Source organism: Diaporthe citri, assembly GCF_014595645.1.
Source record: "Diaporthe citri strain NFHF-8-4 chromosome Unknown scaffold_2, whole genome shotgun sequence".
NCBI classification, from domain to species: Eukaryota; Fungi; Ascomycota; class Sordariomycetes; order Diaporthales; family Diaporthaceae; genus Diaporthe; species Diaporthe citri.
In genome coordinates this window covers 713,549-733,855 of record NW_025064847.1, presented here as the reverse complement: position 1 = coordinate 733,855, position 20,307 = coordinate 713,549, and the positions used below count along the sequence as shown (strand labels likewise).

At 53.1% G+C, this 20,307-nt stretch overlaps 8 protein-coding genes across 8 annotated transcripts; 7 read left to right on the top strand and 1 right to left on the bottom strand.

Moving 5' to 3' along the window:
* Nucleotides 1–387: 387 nt before the first annotated feature.
* On the top strand, nucleotides 388–1,167 carry INS49_005864 (uncharacterized protein; the record flags this gene model as incomplete). Its single annotated transcript, XM_043166641.1, has 1 exon — nucleotides 388–1,167. The coding sequence occupies one exon, from the start codon at nucleotides 388–390 to the stop codon at nucleotides 1,165–1,167; it is 780 nt and encodes a 259-aa protein (XP_043027785.1).
* A 352-nt stretch (nucleotides 1,168–1,519) lies between these two features.
* On the top strand, nucleotides 1,520–3,772 carry INS49_005863 (uncharacterized protein; the record flags this gene model as incomplete). Its single annotated transcript, XM_043166640.1, has 3 exons — nucleotides 1,520–1,779; nucleotides 1,891–3,510; nucleotides 3,583–3,772. 3 exons carry the CDS (start codon nucleotides 1,520–1,522, stop codon nucleotides 3,770–3,772), a joined length of 2,070 nt encoding a protein of 689 aa, XP_043027784.1.
* A 1,934-nt stretch (nucleotides 3,773–5,706) lies between these two features.
* INS49_005862 (uncharacterized protein) lies at nucleotides 5,707–6,773 on the top strand (the record flags this gene model as incomplete). Its single annotated transcript, XM_043166639.1, has 4 exons — nucleotides 5,707–5,786; nucleotides 5,850–5,960; nucleotides 6,037–6,287; nucleotides 6,364–6,773. 4 exons carry the CDS (start codon nucleotides 5,707–5,709, stop codon nucleotides 6,771–6,773), a joined length of 852 nt encoding a protein of 283 aa, XP_043027783.1.
* A 1,348-nt stretch (nucleotides 6,774–8,121) lies between these two features.
* Nucleotides 8,122–9,450, top strand: INS49_005861 (uncharacterized protein; the record flags this gene model as incomplete). The annotated part of the gene is made up of 1 exon (XM_043166638.1): nucleotides 8,122–9,450. One exon carries the CDS (start codon nucleotides 8,122–8,124, stop codon nucleotides 9,448–9,450), a length of 1,329 nt encoding a protein of 442 aa, XP_043027782.1.
* A 2,120-nt stretch (nucleotides 9,451–11,570) lies between these two features.
* INS49_005860 (uncharacterized protein) lies at nucleotides 11,571–14,423 on the top strand (the record flags this gene model as incomplete). The annotated part of the gene is made up of 3 exons (XM_043166637.1): nucleotides 11,571–11,955; nucleotides 12,017–14,072; nucleotides 14,168–14,423. The coding sequence occupies 3 exons, from the start codon at nucleotides 11,571–11,573 to the stop codon at nucleotides 14,421–14,423; spliced, it is 2,697 nt and encodes an 898-aa protein (XP_043027781.1).
* Nucleotides 14,424–14,745: 322 nt separating this feature from the next.
* Nucleotides 14,746–15,316, top strand: INS49_005859 (uncharacterized protein; the record flags this gene model as incomplete). The annotated part of the gene is made up of 2 exons (XM_043166636.1): nucleotides 14,746–15,176; nucleotides 15,310–15,316. The coding sequence occupies 2 exons, from the start codon at nucleotides 14,746–14,748 to the stop codon at nucleotides 15,314–15,316; spliced, it is 438 nt and encodes a 145-aa protein (XP_043027780.1).
* A 1,145-nt stretch (nucleotides 15,317–16,461) lies between these two features.
* INS49_005858 (uncharacterized protein) lies at nucleotides 16,462–17,115 on the top strand (the record flags this gene model as incomplete). The annotated part of the gene is made up of 1 exon (XM_043166635.1): nucleotides 16,462–17,115. The coding sequence occupies one exon, from the start codon at nucleotides 16,462–16,464 to the stop codon at nucleotides 17,113–17,115; it is 654 nt and encodes a 217-aa protein (XP_043027779.1).
* Nucleotides 17,116–18,554: 1,439 nt separating this feature from the next.
* INS49_005857 (uncharacterized protein) lies at nucleotides 18,555–19,909 on the bottom strand (the record flags this gene model as incomplete). The annotated part of the gene is made up of 2 exons (XM_043166634.1): nucleotides 18,555–19,255; nucleotides 19,441–19,909. The coding sequence occupies 2 exons, from the start codon at nucleotides 19,907–19,909 to the stop codon at nucleotides 18,555–18,557; spliced, it is 1,170 nt and encodes a 389-aa protein (XP_043027778.1).
* Between the last annotated feature and the right edge of the window lie 398 nt (nucleotides 19,910–20,307).

Sequence of the window (20,307 nt, the reverse complement as noted above, 5' to 3'; positions counted from 1 at the left end):
AGGATAGAAAAGCTCAGCGTATCCGCAAGAAATCCCATGGTGCTGGTTAATCGATCTCTCGACTAACTCTCCGGCTGTAAAAAGATGAGTATTTCTAGATGTGCCTTGTCGGTCGTTCGCCCAGTTTCTTCATCACAGACGTTGTGGTGCTTCCGAAGCTCCTTTTGAAATAAATGGCCCAGTCGAAGGATCAATGAACAAATCCCTCGGGGATGCCATTACGAGCTTTTTGCTTAGCGCTTACAGTAATGAACATTGAGCTGGTCCGTGCACTGACTTACAAGCATTCCTTCGACCAACAGCCTGTTGCCTAGATGGGAGTCCTCACATTTTACTCACCTTTCCCCCTTTCCCTCTTCCTGTCGAAGAGATTGAATTCAGCTCATAATGCTTACCAGCCACGTTGTCGGACCAGCAGAGGGCCACGCCCACACCCACACCATCATATTCCTCCACGGGCGTGACAGCGTGAGCGCAGAGTTTGCCAGCGAGCTGTTCGAAAGCGAGGCCTCGGAGCCGAGGGGCAAGCCAAGGACCTTCCGGGACCTATTCCCGACGGTACGATGGGTGTTCCCCACGGCGCCGATCCTGCGGTCGGCGCGGTTCGACACGGACATGTCGCAGTGGTTCGACATGTGGTCGACCGAGGACCCGGACGAGCGGCCTGAGATACAGCTGCCGGGCCTGAGGGCCAGCGTGTCTGCCTTGGGGGACGTCGTCCGGGAGGAGGAGGGGCGCGTGGCCCGGAGCAGGATCTTTGTGGGTGGTATCAGTCAGGGAAATGCCATTGCCGTGGCGGCCTTCTTTGCCGAGCAGGAGGAGTGGTCTGGTCTTGGTGGAATGATCGGGCTGTGCGGCTGGATGCCTCTGCGTGGCATGGTGGGTGCTGAGGACGGGACGGTGCAGCTAGGCAGACTGTACCGGGGCACCAGCAGTGATGCGCCGTCAGAGCCAAGAAGTCCTCGTCCCTTGCCTATATTTCTAGGTCATTCGAGGGATGACATTGTCATCTCGGTGAGCCATGGCAGGACGCTGAGGGACACTCTCGAGCGGTTCCCCGATGAACTACAGGTAGAATGGCACGAGTCCGAGGACGGGGGGCACTGGCTGAACGAACCGCACGGTGTGGACGACATTGTTGCATTCCTCAAGAAACACGGCCTATGAAAAGGGGCACAGATGTAAGTACAAGCAGGGATGCACATAGCTACCGTCAACAGAGACGATAGTGTGTCCAGTGGACGATTGGGTTCTCAGTAGACGGGCTTGGTTGTACGGAAGTAGCCCGACCCATGTGTGCTGAAGCTACCCCGCCATTAGACCCTGCTCGTTCCTGGCTAGCGTCAGGACCGGTTGGAGCTGCAGATCTGCAATTGACCGATCTGAGAGCTCCAGGTTATCTTATCGTAGTACTCGAGGAAAGTCTAAAAAAAAGTTCGAGGCTTCCACACCAAGAAAACTCATTTGCGTCGAAGCATGTGAAAGGCATGCGACACCGCGCAGTCGCAACACAACCAACATGGCAGAACCTCAAGAGCCTGGCAACGCCCCCCCGGCGCCTTCCAATCCCCCTCCTGCTGCAGCAACCACTGGTCCGGCCGCCTCGGATGCGACAGCCAACGGCGACGGGTCCGACAAGCCTGATCACAAGAAGAATTGGGACGACAGGCGCGGCCAGAGGGGCAGGGGGAAGGCCCGCAACGGTCGAGGCGGGCGAGGCGGGCGAGGCGGGCGAGGAGGCCGGGGTGGTCCCGACAATCGCGATCGCGATGGCTCAAGGTCAGTCAGCTTCTTCTCCCCGCCCTCTCTTCTTTCCTTCCCTCCCCTGCCCTCTCATCACCTGTGCGATCTGCCGATTGAGGATTCCCGGGCGACTGACCCAAACCTCAGGGGCGAACATGCCCCCAGGTCCAACCGACGCCCGCAGGAGGCCAAGCCCCAGCGCCGATTTGACCCAGCCCTCACGACCGGCGACGATGGCGAGCCCAAGCAGACCAACATGAGCATCCCCTTCTCCGCTGAAGAGATCGCTGCCGAGGACCGCCGCCCTAAGCGCAAGGTCGCTGTGCTGATCGGCTACGCTGGCACCGGATACAAGGGCATGCAGATGAACCACCACGAGAAGACCATCGAGGGTGATCTCTTCGCCGCTTTTGTCGCCGCTGGCGCCATCGCCAAGAGGAACGCGGATGACCCCAAGAAGTCGAGCTTCATCCGCTGCGCAAGAACAGACAAGGGCGTGCACGCCGCCGGCAACGTCATCTCGCTAAAGCTGACCATCGAAGACCCCGACATTGTCTCCAAGATCAACGAACAGCTGCCCGAACAGATTCGCATCTGGGGCATCCAGAGGACCAACAATGCCTTCAACTGTTACCAGGCCTGCGATTCGAGGTGGTACGAGTATCTGCTGCCCAGCTACTCGCTCCTGCCACCCCATCCCCAGAGCTACCTGGGCAAGAAAATCATCAGTGCCGCCAGCGAGAAGGGCGTCTCCGAGGAGCGCTTCAAGCCATGGGACGACATCAAGGATTTCTGGGACGATGTGGAGAAGAATCACATCCAACCTATTCTCGCCAAGTTGGACGACAAGACGCGTGAGGAGGTCATACGGTCCATGCACCTTATCACCGATGAAGCACCACCCGAAGATGAGGACAAGGAAACGTCATCCACGAAGCGAAAAGCAGAGGAAGAGGCTGGCCCCGACGTCCCATCCAAGAAAGGCAAAACCGACCAGGATAATGTTCGAGAAAGTGCTGAGCAGCTGGAGGGAGAGAGCACAAAAGCTACACCGGGAAAGGCTGAGGTCATAGAAGGGCAGGCCGAAGAAACCAAGCAAGAGGAGGACCCTGCAGCAAAAGCAGACCAGATGGATGTCGATGAAAAGCCAACAGATGCACCTGCAGAGGCTGCCGATGGCACACCGGCCGAGAAGCCCAAGTACCAGCCCACGCCGGCCGAGCTTGCCCTGCGCGAGATCAAGACGGCTTATGTGGCAGCCAAGCGCAGGTACCGAGTCACACCCGCGCGCATCCAGCAGCTTCAGGCCGCGCTAGACCAGTACCGGGGGACCAACAACTTCCACAACTACACCATCAAGAAGCCCTTCAAGGACCCCTCGGCCAAGCGCCACATCCGCTCATTCGAGGTCAACCCCAACCCCATCCAGATCGGCGACACCGAGTGGCTGTCGCTCAAGGTCCACGGCCAGAGCTTCATGATGCACCAGATCCGCAAGATGGTCGCCATGGCCGTGCTGTGCGTGCGATGCGCCGTGCCCGTCTCCATCATCAAGGAGAGCTACGGCCCGACGCGCATATCCGTCCCGAAGGCCCCCGGCCTCGGCCTGCTGCTCGAGCGGCCCGTCTTTGAGAGCTATAGTAGGAAGGCAGAGGGGTCCTACGACAGAGAACCCCTGAACTTCACAAAGTTTCAGAAGGAGATCAACGAGTTCAAGCAGAAGCAGATCTACAATCGCATATATGACACGGAGGAGAAAGAGAACTCGTGAGTTTGCACCTTCCAGGGTGGCATTGGGTTGATTTTACGCAGTTCGCGCTGACATTTTCTGGTTCTCAGGTTCCACATCTTCTTCCACCAGCTCGACAACTTTGAGACCGACTCCTTCCTCTGGGTCACAGCACACGGCTTCGAGGCGGCGTTTGAGCCTAAGGAACGGCGCGACCCCAAGCTCGCCAAGACCATGCCCAAGGAGCTGCAGGAGGAAGGGGAGGAGGACGACGAGGACCCCGAGAACGGTGAGGGCTAGATGGCCGCGGCCGTCATGAACTTTCGGGTCACGCTGGTCACGCTTGCCAAGAGACCTGTCGAGCGTGGCAACGGCTGTTCCGCCTCTCCTACGCAGCTCATGAGCGTTATGGACTTCCACCCAGTTTGCAAATATAGCGTCATGAGTGGCAAAGGGTACATACCCAGAGGGAGTAATGCCAGGCACAGTAAAGCAGGATACCGGGCTGATACGGGTTCTTCGCTTCAACCTGCTACCTTCCGACTGATATGGGAAGCACCCAACTCAGTTATCACTGACTCCAGGGGATAGCTATCGGGTGCCTCAGAAACTCAGTCATCGTACAGTAGCGAGAGAGTCCGGCGAGTACCATTGGTCTGCGCGCGCACGCCACCCAGCAAATCGACAAGTCTTACTTTGGATAGTGTGGCACGCGTCGAGTCTGGTCTTTGTGCCAGGGCTGTTACGATTTAAATCAATCCAAATATTAACTCGGCTGCCCTTGTGCGCCATCCAGACCATTCGACCCACAGAGTGATTATTGTGAACCAGACTAACGTGATGACTGGCGTCGGTTTTCGAGTGCGTGTTCAATCAAGAGGTATGTATATTGGATAGCAGGCTTGCACCCGTTGGCTTGGATACATGTCTGACCCCAGCACAGTCTGATCAAGGCGCGACATTCACGTATCTGTTTTGTTGCAGGCCTCTTCATCTTCAAATCAGATATTCAAAATCAATTCACATTTTCTACAATATCTGTTCTACATGGTCGACCAACTGAATGGACGCCGGATCTATACACACCAAGATGCTTCAAGCACACTTGCCGGCGCGTCCTTACATCCAAGGAGGGCGGAAGACTTGAAGAGAAAATTTCTCAATGTCTCGCCTCCCATCATCCGAGGAGCCGCCACTGCTTGAGCTCGAACTGCTCGGACTCGAACTGCCGGCATCACTCGCATCACGCCCCCTGTGACGTCCCTCTCCCGACGTGGACATCGGCCAAGGCACAGGGCAGGGAAGCGGGGGAATAGGCGGCAGCATAGGGAAAGGGACCGTCGGAGGCAAGGGCAGCGCGGGAAAACCGGGCGCCACCATCCTCCCATGACTGCTCCTGCTCCTGTACCGTCGTCTTCTCCCGTGCCTGCTGCCGTCCCGCGGCTGCCTCGCCGCGTCGGCCTGCCGGGCCAGCACGCACCCGCCGTCCTTGCACCACTGGCACCACCGCGCCGGGTTGGGACACCCGCCGCCGCCGTGGCGCCAGTGGTATGTGCTCCTGCACTGGCATGCTACCATTTCCGTTGCCTGTGTCGGGTCCGGTGCCTGTGCGGTTTCGGTTACCTCTGTGACTTGTTCGTCAGCCATTTTAGTTGTGTGCTGTTCTGGTTTCAATTCTTTGTGAAGTTGTCCACGAGTCTGTTCCCTGTTTCCTTCTGATGATGTGATAGCCAGAGTGGGAGAAAGTTGAAAGGTGGAAAGAATTTATATTCTACCGGCCACGCTTGTGACTTGGGGGGTCGATGTGATCTATTGTCCAGTGATCAAGAACAGGCTCATCAGAGGCTCGACCGAAAATGATACTCACATCGATTGAGTGACTCGTTGTGGATTTAGTAACAGTTAGTGTCTCTCAGCCATCGGAGAGCATGGAGCGGTTGATACTCATACGTTAATCTGACTTTGGCAAAATTTGGACGCAGTAATGATGCATAAGCAAAGCCTAGCATCGGAAGCCTCAATCTCAATGTAACTCGGCACATGTGGTCAGCTTATGTGCACCGTTTGATTCAAGTGCCGAACTGGGAGCTCAATGCTGACATCTGGAACCGCATGCACACACTGCACTGGTCTATGAGGGGGTCACGCAACTCTTCTCACACTTTAAGTTGTGCTGCAACTCAATTTATTGGTGTTTTGTATCATATCATCTATCATTGCAAATTGACCTCACGATGGCGCCGGAAGCCGATCCTCACACAGTGGCACCCAGGGACGATTACATCTTCAGCCGAGACTTCCTGGACATCAACCGGTACGTGACAATGTACTCATTCGACTCTCGTCAGAATATGAACCTAGTCTAATCATGGCTCAGGATGAACCTGCTGCACAGTCTTTGGGTCAAGATCTTCGGCTATGTGATTCACCCAAAGATTCCCAAAGACGGACAGGATCTGCGAGTGGCAGACATCGGCACCGGTACGGGGTAAGCCGAGCTTCGCATGATGGCCCTCTGGTCGTCTCTATCCACTTTGTCACCTAACTGACAACTGCGCCACCAGTATCTGGCTGCTCGACGCCAGAGACTCGATTAGCCCCTCCGCCCGACTCGATGGTTTCGATATCTCGCTCGATGGCGTACCCCCGGCCGATACGCTTCCTTCAAACGTGAAGTTCAGGCACTGGGACCTGAAGGAGGACTTGCCTGAGGATCTTGTCGGCGTGTTTGACATCGTCCATCTGCGCTCGTTGTCCTTTGTTCTGTTGAATGATCAGGTTCCAGCTGCGGTGGAACGAATCGTCAAGATGCTTAGTTGGTCACTCTCCTCTCAAGATACTCTTTATAACATCTTAAAGACTACACGTCTCACGAAGTGTGTGAATTTCAGAGCCGGGTGGTTATATCCAATGGGGAGAGCCCGACTTTGAGTCGATCCGCACGGACAAGACCAGTCCGGAGATCAAGACAGAGGGTCTATCCGAACTGCACGAACTGTTCTCTATCCAGGATCCACGTGCAAAGCCAACATGGCTCGCTGGTCTACCCGCCACCTTGTCGGCAGCGGGTTTCGTCCAAGTGGAAGTGGACAAGAGCGACCCGCCTCCGCACATGGCGTTTGTTCTACACGAGTGTGGGCTGATAATGTATGAGATATTCCGCCGCAAGACGCAGAACGAGAAGGTACGACAGCAGCTCGGTCGGATTCTGCCCTTGGCAGTTGAGGAGACGAGGCAGGGGGCTTACACAACCGCTGTGCGGTGGACCGTGATTGCTAGGAAGCCTGTTAGTGAGGCTTGAACCGAGACACAAGCTGGGTCATGATATGGAAGACCTTTTTGGAATGGTATGGTGGCTATCTCTGGTCCAGAGCAACAGCGCAAAGATCAATGTTCATACGAGACTGGCTTCATTGATGCCTTCAATTTATTCTCAGAGCACAGTCTACATGAAAAATGCTCGTGAATATTGAATAAACATTAGTCGATTTCGGTGAGACTTTAAATCAGTTCATTGACAGATTGCGGACTTGAAAAGGGGAGGAAAAAACTTGTGTGCCACAATGAACGAACAGTCTCTTCCTAGCAAGGGGTTTTGCCGCAGAACTTCACTTTCCCAAACCGAGTTCTGCCCTTGTGGCATCGTTTCAGCTGGCTAACAGCCCATACTCCTTAACACCCGACATGGACGGAGTGCAAACTTTAAAATCGCTCAGTGCATCCCAATCCCAGTCATGTCCAAGCTCGAAATAGTATCATGAATTGGTTGGGAGTCTAGCGTCGAAGGTCTAAGATCCTCCAACCGTGGGGCGTTTTGAAGTGTTTGTTGGTCAAAAGTAATTGTTCTGTGTAGTTGGTTGGTGGCTGGGCCAATGGGCCTGGCTGGTGAAGCAAGGGCTGGGCCGAGACCGTCACGGGTTTCCTGGTTACCAATCTCAGCCCAGACTAGGGAATGAGATACGCCGGGAGACAAACGAAATCCATGTTTTGGCCAGCGGGCTGGTGTGTAGGACGTGATGATCGGTATTTAAACTTCAGGCCGTTTTCGTGGCGGCCTTCGACGTGGACCTCTTGCTCAGATGATGCACCATCCTGAGGCCGTTGGCTGTGTTGCGACATGGCTCAGTGCATTCTCAATGCTTTGCAAAAAGCAACCATTACAAATAAGGGTATGAGCGCCCTTCCACAGATGCTGGGACAGAGACATCCATCGCGTTGTTTCAACTGTGTCTGCACGCAACGCCTACTATCTAGTATTCATCCACCCTTGCTACCCCGTTTTGCCAAGACAAGAAAGAAAGACAGACCAAAAAGAAATTCGGCACTGCATCAATCAAGCCGACACTTTTCCAAATTAATCGGCGACATAAAACACTTTCATCGTATTGCATGCCGAACAGATAATCCAAAGGGAGCAGGGATTCAAAAAATACCCTGAATCAGTGACGTACAGTGGCAGGGTTCAGAGTTACGAGCTGCAATACGAACTCTTGTCCACGCCATCCGCAACGTCAACGCCGGACAAACCTTGATTTCTCAACCTCTCAACCTAATCAATGACTTGCCAAGACCCGCCGACCCGCACCGCGATGTCGATTCCTGCCCAACTCGGCCTTGGGAAAACAACCTCGCGTGTAGCTCCCAGACAAATGCGAAGAGAACAATCGAAGAAAGGTGCCGTGGGCGCAGAGAAGATGACCGATAAGCCGGAACCGCCTGCGGAACGTCGGGCCAGAAAGCCAGTCAGTCAGGCCAGTGCAAATTCAGTCACGGCATCGTCCAGCAAGCCAGGCTCAGCTTCTTCGTCGCCGCAAAGGAAAAGACATATTGTCCTGACGTACAAGGCCCTCGACGGGAATATCTTGCGCAGAGAGCTACACCAGAACTATCCTAATGAGCGATGGTTTGATAGCTACGATTCTTTGGACAAGAAGCTGAAGAATTCGAAGGGCAAGAGCAAAAACACCGAGCACATTCTGTTATCGAATCTCCCAATCCTGGTGGGAGTCAAGAACGGGATTGAACACGTGGTTGGCCTTCAAACAGCTGTTCGGAACACAATCTCATATCTGCTTGATATCGAAGCCGAGTGGAACCCCGTTACGGAGATCAACCCTCGGCCAGAAGGGGTGTCGTCTGCGTTATGGAATGGAAGACTCTGGCTTGGTGGTATCAAGGACTCAATCAACGAGATGGGCGTCTTGAAAAAGCATGCTATCAGTGCCGTCGTGTCTATACATCCCGAGGACTGGCTGGCAAAGGATAAATGGGAGAAACTGTACGAAAAGTGGAAAGGCCAGCCACTCAAACCGGGGTGGACAGGCGGGAAAAGGGGCCAATATCTCATTGAGTTGGAGGACAACTCCAGTTCAGACCTGCTTGCCTATTTTCAAAAGGCGTTCAACTTTATGGACTACTACCTATCACGGGGCAAGAATGTGCTGGTTCATTGCAAGATGGGCCAGTCCCGCTCAGCCTCGCTCGTACTCGGTTACATGATGACCAAGTACTACAAGCAGAACGGGTCTAAGAACTCCGAGAGGCCGGAAGATGTGCTGAAAAGGTTCACCGGCGACATCTCAATGCCTACAAACGAGCCCAACAAAATCGCTCCGCGGACAGCAACATCGAAGCGCAGAGGGGTCAATACGGAGAAATTCAAGACGCAGTTATTGCGGCATTTCGAGCTGCTATCCAAGGAACCTGAGAGCCAGCCCTTCACGAGCGAGTCTACACAGCAGCCCAAGCCTGTGGACAAGAAGGCCGGAGGAGGGATAATCAAGAATGCAATTCTTGTTCTGTGCTTCATACATGACCTGAAGCCGACAGAGGAGATTATGGGATATTGGTCATCGCGGATGAAGACCAATACGCACTACTGGATCCAGGCATCAAAGGATAAAGCCGAGAAGAAAGGCATCAAGGTCGAAGATCACTTGGCTGCATTCAACGGGTTCTTCGAATCCCATACCACATAGTGAACTATTATCGCAAATCAACCCCATTACTATAATACCGCAGGCAGGCCAGGATGGTCCAGGCCCACAAGGACCATTTCCTCTTCGGCTACAGCCGCAGGACCTGGGATGGACTTCCGCCCTGCTCGCGACGGGGAGACGTCCACTACCTCCTTCATCAACGAGCTGTCGTTTCCGGACCCCAGGACGAAGCTACTCATGAGGGCTAGGCCCAAAGTATCAAATAGGTAGACGAAACGGTTGGTCACTTGCAGAGAATGGCGGCAGGACTTTTACGTCTTGGGTGCTTAGCGAGCATAGTTGATTAGCTGAGGTAGCAAGTCGAATTGGACGCCAGACATCCCGGAGCAAAAAGTTGATGAGAATTTTATTTAGAGATCTCAAGCAACAATGGGATGGTGCTCATGGCGCATATCCACGGAGACAAAGCTCGTGAAAATACAAGGAGTAAGATAAGTACTACGTCGGAAGGCGCAGAAAGATATATGAACACACCAACCTGCCCTAAGTCAGCCTCATAGGTATATGGGTCGTTGGCTGAAAAGGCAAGCTATCCCTGCACCTATATAATCGCCTCCTGTTCAGCTGACCCTGGATCTGGAATGGATCTGAAGTCAGAATGTGATTGTCCTAAAATTATGGTTATATGAGTCTGGAGTGATCTGTTTGGAGTTTTGCTGGTTTTGGTTAAACCTGTCCTGGACGTAATTATTGCGAGTGACTTGGGCGGTTGGTTTAGGCGTGCTGCCGGCCGTCCCCGTAGCGCGCTTAAGCCGGGATTGCAAACGATGCTCAAAACAATGCACTCGAGGCGTGATCTTGAATGTCCTGTCGAGGCATGTGTTAACTACCTGGTCCTGCTGATCTGGGGTTTTCAAGTGGTCCTGATGGACCAGTCTCATCAAGCTTGAGGTGAGTATTCATTGTAATTAGTGGCAATTTTCTTTCCCGCGAGACGAGATTGCTGAAGACGTACTGAGCCGCGTTTACCACCCGCTTTTGGCACATTCCGTGCAGAAGAGCATCAGAAAGACGGCGCCAAAACTTGCGATCCTGCGCCCAGGCCCAAATTTTCCTATCCCTCTGGAACTCTCTTGGCTCTGTCAGAATACCTTCGCGTCACGAGCTGTCCCTGTTAGTGCTTATGCTTGAGGTTACTCCAGATATTGTGTCTTACAAGGCCTTCGGGGGAAGTTGACTCCCTCATTTAGGTAGTTCACGATACCGTGTCGGCGAACAGGCAATCTGCACTAAGCTCCAGGCCATGGCATGATTTACTGGTAGAAGAGCATTCCCAGCAGTGCGAGACGTCCTGTAAATGGCTGTCAATGGTGAGGACTGTCTCATACTTTCTCATTCCTCAGCTTTCTCTCCACTGGCCGATGATACCAAGCTAACCAAAGCTGCGTCGAGAACCAACGACGTGGTGTTGAGCTTGCCGGAAAAGGAAAACGCATGCCAAGGGGCTATACCCCAGGCCCAGCCGGGCCAGTCCGTCTTGGAATTCTTGGCCTGGGATTGCACGTTACCTGCAGCTGGCACCCAGACACCAAGGGATAGACCAGTCTAGAACTAGCTCTATATTTCTTCCTAGGATGTCTGTGTAACTCGAGGTGCGTTCCTTCGTAGTCGAAGTCGCCAACCGGCGCGGCAGAACCATACAACTGGTACCAAGACATCAGAAGGAGCAGCTTCAGAGCAACACGGTGCACATTGGCCAGCAGCAATCGTATGCCTTTGTTTGTTTTTCGTGAGCCGGATGACGAACTCCTAATCTTTTGTGGAATGTCAGGCGAGGACGATAATTTCTTCGCTCATGGAACAGCAAGCAGGTGACTATGGGAGATTGGACATCGGGTGGGACGTGTCCCTTGGGCGAAACAAATCCGTCGATAATACGGAAAATCTCCACTGAGAACTGGTAACCTTGAACGCATCACGAGCAATAATATAAATATTTCAACTTTGCCCGTATGTCGGCGTTTTTAAACCGGCTTATTCACAGTCGTCACTCTTTAGCCGCTCTGGCGGGCTTCATTCTCTAATAGTACGGACACAAAAGATAGTCCGCCTCTTTCAGTCCTTCTTTTCTCCACCCTGAACTTATTAATTCTGCTACTATGTATGTCAACTCTATATCCCTTGGGGCCGTTGCCCTCTGTCTCCCTCTGATCGCCAAGGCCTCCCCGTTGCTCACTACAACGTTCGACATCGAGGGGACCCCGGTCGTCGTCCTCGAAGAGATTGTTGCGACCACCACCGTCACGGTCCATGACGGTGCGCCAACTGACTGCGCTGCGGGCCCCCCACCGCCGACCTTTTCGGTCGTCAAAGGACCCAATACATTCGTGAGCGGGCCATATGTGGCTCCGAGCGGTCCAGTTCCTGATCCCACTTTGCTCGCTCCGGCTATTCACCCAGATATCGACCCATCCAACGTCGCCAACCTCCGTCTCGACAATAAGGCTAATCTATTCTATTCAGCTCCGGAACTATCCAGCAATGGTATGATAATGATTGTTGGCTTTGAATCTGCTTTTTACGGTATGGCTGACGGACACTTCAGATGTTCCTGTTGCCTTCGTCATCATCCCCCAGATGGCCTATCCCTGTGTCGTCTTGGACCATTCCTCTTTGATAAGTGACCTGACATGCGATTCTACGAGCCTGTCGGTCAAGTTCACTAGCCAAGTAGCCTTCGACACAGCCCAGAGTCATTGGACAGCTGAGGCGTCCTCTTTTGTTGCCATCACTTCGAACCCTGCCTGCGCTTCTGCATCAGGTGAGCATGGATATGTTCTTGTCAACAGTGTCACGTTCTCGCCAGACGGACTTAGTGCCACTGCCAGCATCTCCTTGATCGATCTCACAAAGGCTGTCGGTGACAATAACCCCGTTGAGGTCCAGCTCGGGAACTTCACACTCTCAAATGGGGACGGGAGTGGCTCTTTCAGTGCTGGTGGCCCTGGTGGCCCTATAACAAACTCTTCTTCGCCGCCGCCGTCGTCGACCAACCCAGATTCCTCCTCGCCGGATTTCGACGTTGCCCTGGACGAGCTGATTGGCTTCTTGGACGTGGACGACGAGGCATACTGGCCGCAGCTCTACCCTGGGGTCACCGGCGAGACATTTGCGGACTTTGCCGGCGAAGACATCGGACCTGCCCTACCGGCCCAGCCTGAGAAGAGGCACCGTCCTTCCAAGACGCACGTCTACACAAGACTCGAGCGTCGTGGATGGTGGAGCTCCGTTGTGAACACTGTGAAGAACGTGGGAAGCACAATCGCGAACACTGCTTCCAACGTCGCCAGTAGCGTGGCCAAGGCTGCGGCTGATGCTAAAGACAAGGTCGTCGAGGCTGCCGCCAAGGCCTATGACTCCCTCAACCCTTTCACGCCACGGACCTTTACCCCAATCGACAACGACCTCAACTTTGCCACCCCCAAGGGGTCTGACTCCACACCGTGGGGTGTTGGCAAGCAGCTCTTGTCCAAGACCGAGAACGGCGGAGCCATCGCCATCTACTGTGTCGGGTGCGGCGTCTCGGGAAAAATCCACGTTACGGGGACCGTCACTTTCATCGTGGGCAAGCTCTCGGTCAGCGGCAACCTCAAGGCAAACGGTGCGGTGCAGGCAGCCCTTGAGCTCGGCATCGTCGCGAGCTACAAAAACACCTGGTCCTACACCCGAGACATCGCCACCGTGCCACTGTCGCCTCTGAGTGTTCCTGGGATCATCACAATCGGGCCCCAGGTGACACTCTCAGCCGGCGGCTCCCTGACTGTTGACGCGGTTGGGCAGCTCCTTGCTGGTGCCGTGCTTGACTGGCCAGCCATCCAGGCCACCATCGATATAGGTGACCTGGGCGCTTCTTCCGCCAGTGGCTTTAAGCCACACGTCAACCCCGTCTTCGAGGTCAAGGCGGCAGTAGCAGCGTCAGCCGACGCGTTTCTTACTCTCGCCGTCGGGTTCGGAATCGACATCCTAGCAGGCACCATCAAGAAGCAAGTCGCGTTGGTGGAGAAGCCAGACATCAACGTCGCCGCCAAGGTCAGTGGCCAGGCATCGCTGTCTGGTGGCAGCGTGAGCGGAACGATAGGAAACGGCCAGTGTGCCGGTGTTACGCTGGATGTGACATTTAACAACTACGTATATGCCGACCTCGCGGGCAGCCAGAAGGACATCAACACGCTCAGCATCCCTGTCCTCAGCAAGTGCCTCACCATCCCGAAGCGCCGCAGCCTAGAGGGCTCCGTGACAGCCAGGACACTGCACTTTGGACACGGGCCCGAGACCCACGTGCCAGCCGAGCCGCGAACAACCGACGAGAACCTCTCCAACATGACGACACCGGTCCTGAATTACACCGTGCTGAACGCCGCTGACGGAGGTCTGGAGGTGCACTATGCGGACAATGGGAACCTGTACGCCATCCTTGACGACTCCACCACGGCCCATGGCATCGATGACACCATTCTGTTCGCCGAGTCTGCAAGCGGGAATGTTGTTGGAGATTCTGAGGGCCGTCTGCTTCATGGCTATGTCGATACACTGGCCAGCCTGGGTGTCTCTAGGCTGCGTCTTGCTGATGGAAACCACCTTCCCAAGACATCTGTCATGCTGTAAGTTCCTCTCCACATGTCCAAAACCCTTCCAAAACCCCTGATCAAACTATGCCTATGAGGTTATTCGTGTCAATGCTAACGCTATTTCGCAGGACTCTGGCCCCTGTGGATCCCGACGGTTCGGGAAAATCCCTGATGATGGCGTTCGACACGGCGGGTAACGCGTATTACCCCTTGCTATGTGTCTACGAGGATCTATACCCCAAGCTCTTCATAGCTAAGGACCCTACCACCGGCGCCTCTGTGCTTGAGGATCCTGCCCAGAGGGCCGCGCTGACGGGTGGTGCCGTGAAGGAGTGCGGCTTCTTTGGCGTGACGGATGGGGTCAAGGGCGTCAACGATCCTTAGTTGTATTTGGACAAGACACGAGTATCGTGGATACTCATATGCATACAATTATTATATCTGAATACTTGACAGTATTTATATGCTTATTGTTTGATGTGGGCGATACCAAAGAAACTACTTGGCTTCTAGTACAGCTACCATAGTTGAGTCTTTCAAAGCTGGCGCGGCATTGAACGTGAGTGGCATGCGTGGTACCGCTCCTTGCTATAAGTCATCTCCCTTTGGATCCATCCATAAAATTGTCGAACACCTCACTCTTGCACCTTTAATCATATTCAAGCGACAAGCAAACGCGCGTATAACCCGACTTCGAAGGATCGTCATGGACGCTGCATCTACCAAGTCCAAGCTCCAGGAGAGATCTTGGAGGAAAGACCAGTTCCTCATATCAACAAACCCCGCTCACTTTCCCATTCCGACTCTCATTGACATCTTTGACAGCAAGTACTTCTACTGGGCCAAGCCATTGCCAGCACAAGACATGCGGGAGATGCTCCAGAATTCGCTGTCCTTTGGTTTATACGAGCAACGTGACCATCAGCCCCCAGATGACTCTGCATCAGAGACCACGCTCATTGGTGTCGCCCGATGCGTTACCGACTTTATTACTTTCGTTTATCTGACAGATGTCTGGGTTGATGCATCATACCAAGGAAAGTGGCTGGGGAGCTGGTTGGTCACCTGTGTGCAGGAAGTTGTCGAGGAGATGCCGCATTTGAGACGGAGCATGCTCTTCACAGCAGACTGGGGACGGTCAGTCCCGTTTTATAAAAAGCTTATGGGAATTCAATTGATCGAATCACGGCGGAACGAAGGATTGGCAATCATGGATGCCAAGGGAAGAGGTCACCCAAGTTATGGGTGTCAAGGCACCGGTTACAACTAGGTCTTAGAATTCTTTTGTTGTGTGTGACCAGATGCAGTGAGGGATCGATTTTGATTCCGTGACCAAGCATTGGTACGATTCAAGGTTTCCTATAAACGTTAAAAGCTATCATAGCTAGTGCCTTACATATTATCTATTTTGTACCCTGTCAAAATTTATTTTCTTCAATATTGCCAAACCTTAATGGCACTTCCCATGAGCTTTGTCATCAAAGAAGTCACCATATTCAAGAAATAACAGCGTCCTAATATCTTTGGCATTTCCACCTATTGATCTACCTCTTGAGTGGTCCAAATTCCCACGAGTCCCACTTGTATATGTGGCTGAATGTGCCTCTCTTCAACAGTTGGTTGCTTGATCCTGCAGGACTAGCACGGACCTAGACCCACTACGCCGTAAAAGTTTTTAAGTTCCGAGTGGTTGAAGTGTAATAGAGACAAGGCTTCCTCACACCACTCGCTTCAAACGATTCCCACTTAGCCTGCTATGTCCGAGAATGAACTCATTTCAAGGTACCACCAGGCACGCCTGCTGCCATTGCCAAACTGAGGTCCTTACAATCAAGGGCAGCACGCCTGCAACCACGGCCGACAGGCAGAGCACAAAGTGGCGACTGCCTTTAAAACACAGCCCCAATGCCATTGAGCAAGCAGCCCTGGAAGGCTGTCCGTTCTTTGTCTGGCTCTGGAAAAATATTAAGCAGCCCATACATAAATATCACCTTTCACCAGATAATCTGAAAACAACAACCATGGTTTTCGAACTGAAGGCAGTAAAGCTAGAGCATACACCTGTCGTTGAATCCAAGTCTGCTGATGATAACTTGCTGCTACCAGCCCCCGACTGCCCAAGACAGGTGTTCTACGACATCACAGGCTGTAATGTTGCAGCTGAAAGAGATGGATTCCGTGCACGTTACATGAGCTGGAGACCATTTACTGTAATCTCTGATTGGGGTAGGAAATTCCTCCTCTGACTTTCCTCTTCAGTATTTAACCTACCTCCCATCTTGCTCACATTCAGGGGACAGATGACCCCAGCGCCAACCATGCCTTAGCCCGGTCGATTGACGGACACACATCATCAAGGCAGGCCATAGGACAGGTTCGACGGTGGCTGGAGTATTGTCGGGCAAATCATCAGGATTGCAAGATGGTATCAAATGGCGTTAGACCATGCCGCTTCTTTTCAGTCGGGGGGTCAACAGACCCCGCCGTGAAGGTCATACGAGCACAGAATCTCGACAACGATTCAGAGCCTTATGCTGCGCTCTCCTACTGCTGGGGCCAAGATCAGCTTATGAAAACTACGTCGGCAAACAAAGCCGAAGTGGAACATGGTATCCCAATCAGTTCGCTCCCCAAGACCATCGCAGACGCTATACGCATAGCACGTGAGCTCGGTATCAAGCTCCTCTGGGTTGACAGCCTGTGCCTTGTGCAGGACGAGGAGCACGAGTTAGCCAAGGAGATCGCGAGGATGCATCATTACTATGGTAACGCCTACTTTACTATATCGGCAGCGACGGCATCATCTTGTAGCGAAGGTCTCTTACAGGATCATGCAATGCCGCGTGAGGACAGACGCGGTGTGACTGGTCCCTTCTATTTCCCAGTCAGCCCTGACATCCCGGAACAGTCTTCCTCTTTGGGAATTCTCAGGTTCGACGTCGTCCCTGACCAAGCCATTGACTCACGAGCGTGGACACTGCAGGAAGGACTACCTTTCCCATCGCTTGGTCACTTTTACTCCGCGCATCATCAGATGGTCTTGCCGCACAGAGTCATACGGGAAGAACCTTTATGATGTGTTAACTGATTTGCACGACTCACTGTCCGCTGTTTGCCGAGCAACGGCGGGGCGATGCGATCACCAGTTGGTTTGGAGGAAACTAAAGGTCTGGAGCAATATTGTCAACCATTATGTGACCCGGGCTCTGTGTCACGAGAGGGACAGGCTGCCGGCCATATCTGGGATTGCTTCTGTTCTGTCAGCGTCGTCGAATGACTCATCGGATCAGGGGCATCGGATCGAATTTGTGGCTGGCCTCCTTGTGCACTATTCACCTGCATATTCATCCAGAGTGAAGGACTCTTCGGGGCTGGAGATCAAATACTATCCCCAGGACCATTTCGAATCAGGAATACTAGCCCTCCAGCTCCTATGGGCCCGGGATGGGGATCACTGGACTTGGGCGGAGGAGAACTGGACTTTGGCGAAGTATGGCTGGACTTGGGGGGAGGATGACACTGGTCGAGTCGAGCCCGAAAGTCAAGGACAGGACTCTCAACTGCCATCTTATTCCGCCCCTTCATGGTCATGGGCAAGCCATGAGAATCCAGTCTATATAAAAACTCCTCAAATGAAGGACGAAGTCTTTGATTTCGTCAGCCTCACAGCCTGGGAGCAGGGATTGAGGGTCCGCGAGGTCTGCGCTATTCCTCGCAACTCTGAAGCACCGTACGGGACATTGGCTAGGGCCTCAATAACTGTGGACGGCTGTGTTTTCCTCCTGGAAGAAAAACATGACAAGGTTTACTCGATTCGATTTTACGAACGGAGACAGGATATCGCCCCTGTCGACTGCACAAGTCTCTTCTGCTTGCCAGTCGTCCCGAAATTCCCGCCGAACTTTCCCGACACCAATCTGCTCGAGTGTGGCCCGCAAGGCCTCGTGCTCGAGCCTGTCGAGCCTGGGGGTCGATGTCTGGGTGATGCAGGGGCATATCGTCGGGTTGGCGTCTGTTGGGTTCCACTGCCTGAATCTTGGCCTCACATGGACAGGAGTCGTGTAGAAAACGTTCAAGGAGGGGTTGAGACAGTTACAATTTTTTGAGGAATTTGTTCTGTGTGGGCACCACCAGCTATGACTCGAAAGCAGTCATCACAGGTGAGGCTTTAATTGCTCCTTTTTTTTGCTTCGACCTTTCTTTCATCCGCCGTCAATTCTACCATTCCAGGACACCTTTCATGTGTTTGGCTCAGACATCCGTTTTCACTTGCAGGGTCTAAGTGACTTTTCAGGACCTCATATAGTTCGAAGGGACTCCGATGTGATCCTGGACTGAGCAGGAATATTGAAGACCCGAGAATGACAGGATAGACCCTCTTACACTCGTTTTAGGGGCAGAAGTGGCTGGACATCGAGAGAAACGAGCGTTATGTGGCTATTTCGTTGTGTGGACATTCTCCAACCCCCGATAAACCACACTCCAGGCCACACAACTATCGGGTCACCATATATACTAGGGGCAGAAACCATTCGCAGAGTCAGGATCCACGAAACCCTGGTCGATCAAAGCCTCCAAATTCCAATAATCAGTCTGGGTCCCTTCGCCATCGACAGGAGCAGTGCCCAACATCCGCGCCGTCCATGGTGCGCTTCCCTGTGCATACTTGGACCACACGTACAGGCCCTTGTTGAAGTTCGACTTCCGGCTGTCGAGTGTGTTGTTGGTAGCAGCTTGAATCGACCACTCGCCGATGAAGACAGGGAATTTACCGTCTCCGGCTGACTCCTTCGCGTCAGCGCAGAGATAATCACCAACATTTGCTGAAGTAGTGGGTCGGCCGGCAAAGTAATAGTTGTGAGTGTCAAATACCAGGTTACTCCCAGCCGCGAACTTGGATGACCAATAGGATTCCTTCCTGAAGGATCCTTGGAACATGACAGGAATGCCGGCATTGACCGCAGCGACCCGCGAGAGAACGCCTTGGATAAATTGGGCGGTATACTGGGCTCCCGACTCTGATAGAGCATCTGGAGTGCCGAATTTCGAGAAGTCGCGATTGTCGATAGGCTCGTTGATGGGAGACAAGGTGTATGATTGCGGGCTGTCGCTGCTCTGAATAAACTTCAGCACTGCATCGACGGCTTGGTATGAGTAGTCAAGAGCAGTTTGATTGTTGAACCACCCGTAGTTCCCGTCCTTTTCTCCGATACCCTCTGCAGCATCAAGAATTAGCTATCCAAGCATGATGGAAGAGTATTGCAACGAAGTCACATGTAGGAGAGATACCGGGGGAATCAAGACTCTATTTGCTAATGGCCTGATTCAAATTCTGGACCCCAAGAGATCGCTCCGAGGCAAGTATTGTAAAACGCTGAAATCATGTTCAAAAGACACTTACGGCCGTTCACACCCCCGGGCAAAGAGTGCAAGCCAATGATAACGTGCATGCCATATTTGTTGATGGCATAGGTCGAAATCGTCTTGAGAAAGTTGACTTGGTTTCCCGAGTAGAGCTCAGAGCCTGGCACTTTAATCCAGGCCGCATAGTGGGTTGGGATCCGAAGGGAGCTGAATCCTGCCTTGGCTAGCTTGTCAATCGTCGCTGTGGTGATGAAAGACGCGTATCTTTGCTCGAGCACCGGTCCACAACGGGAACCAAGATTAACACAGAGGCCCCATTCGTCAGTGGCATTGCCGCCATACTGGTCCCAAAAGCCAGTGTCGAGAGACTTCTCCTGGACAAGCCATGCCCCGAGGTTGGCGCCGTTGGATTTGAAAGTCTTCCAATCGACGTAGGTCGCACTGGGAGCAGCAAGTACTGTACAGACAGCTGACAAGGCCGTCAGAATTAGGCTGAGGCAGGGCATAGTGACTTGCGTTTCGAAAAGATCACTGGAGAAGATGAGGACACTAGAAAGTGGTGATCTGGAGATGAGAATTGATGAGGTGCCCTTGATGGGGGAAGAGGTCTTGAGCGTGAGGCTTTACGCGTATTTATGGGAGAGAAATCCAAGCCATTCCAGCCGTTTTCGCTCCTAATAGTGCTCCTACAGGAATGGAGTCTAAATCCTCGGCAGAGCTCCACCCGATAGAATGAGTCTCTCGTATAACGACAAGGAGGGGTATTCGGACCGCAGGATACCATTGATCCACCTGGGCAGCAATCTATATCTGACGTATTATCACTACCACCCACACCGATGTATGCCAATGAAAAGTGTCTTGACGTCAAGAGGACCCTATCCCAAGGGACCGTAAACCCAGC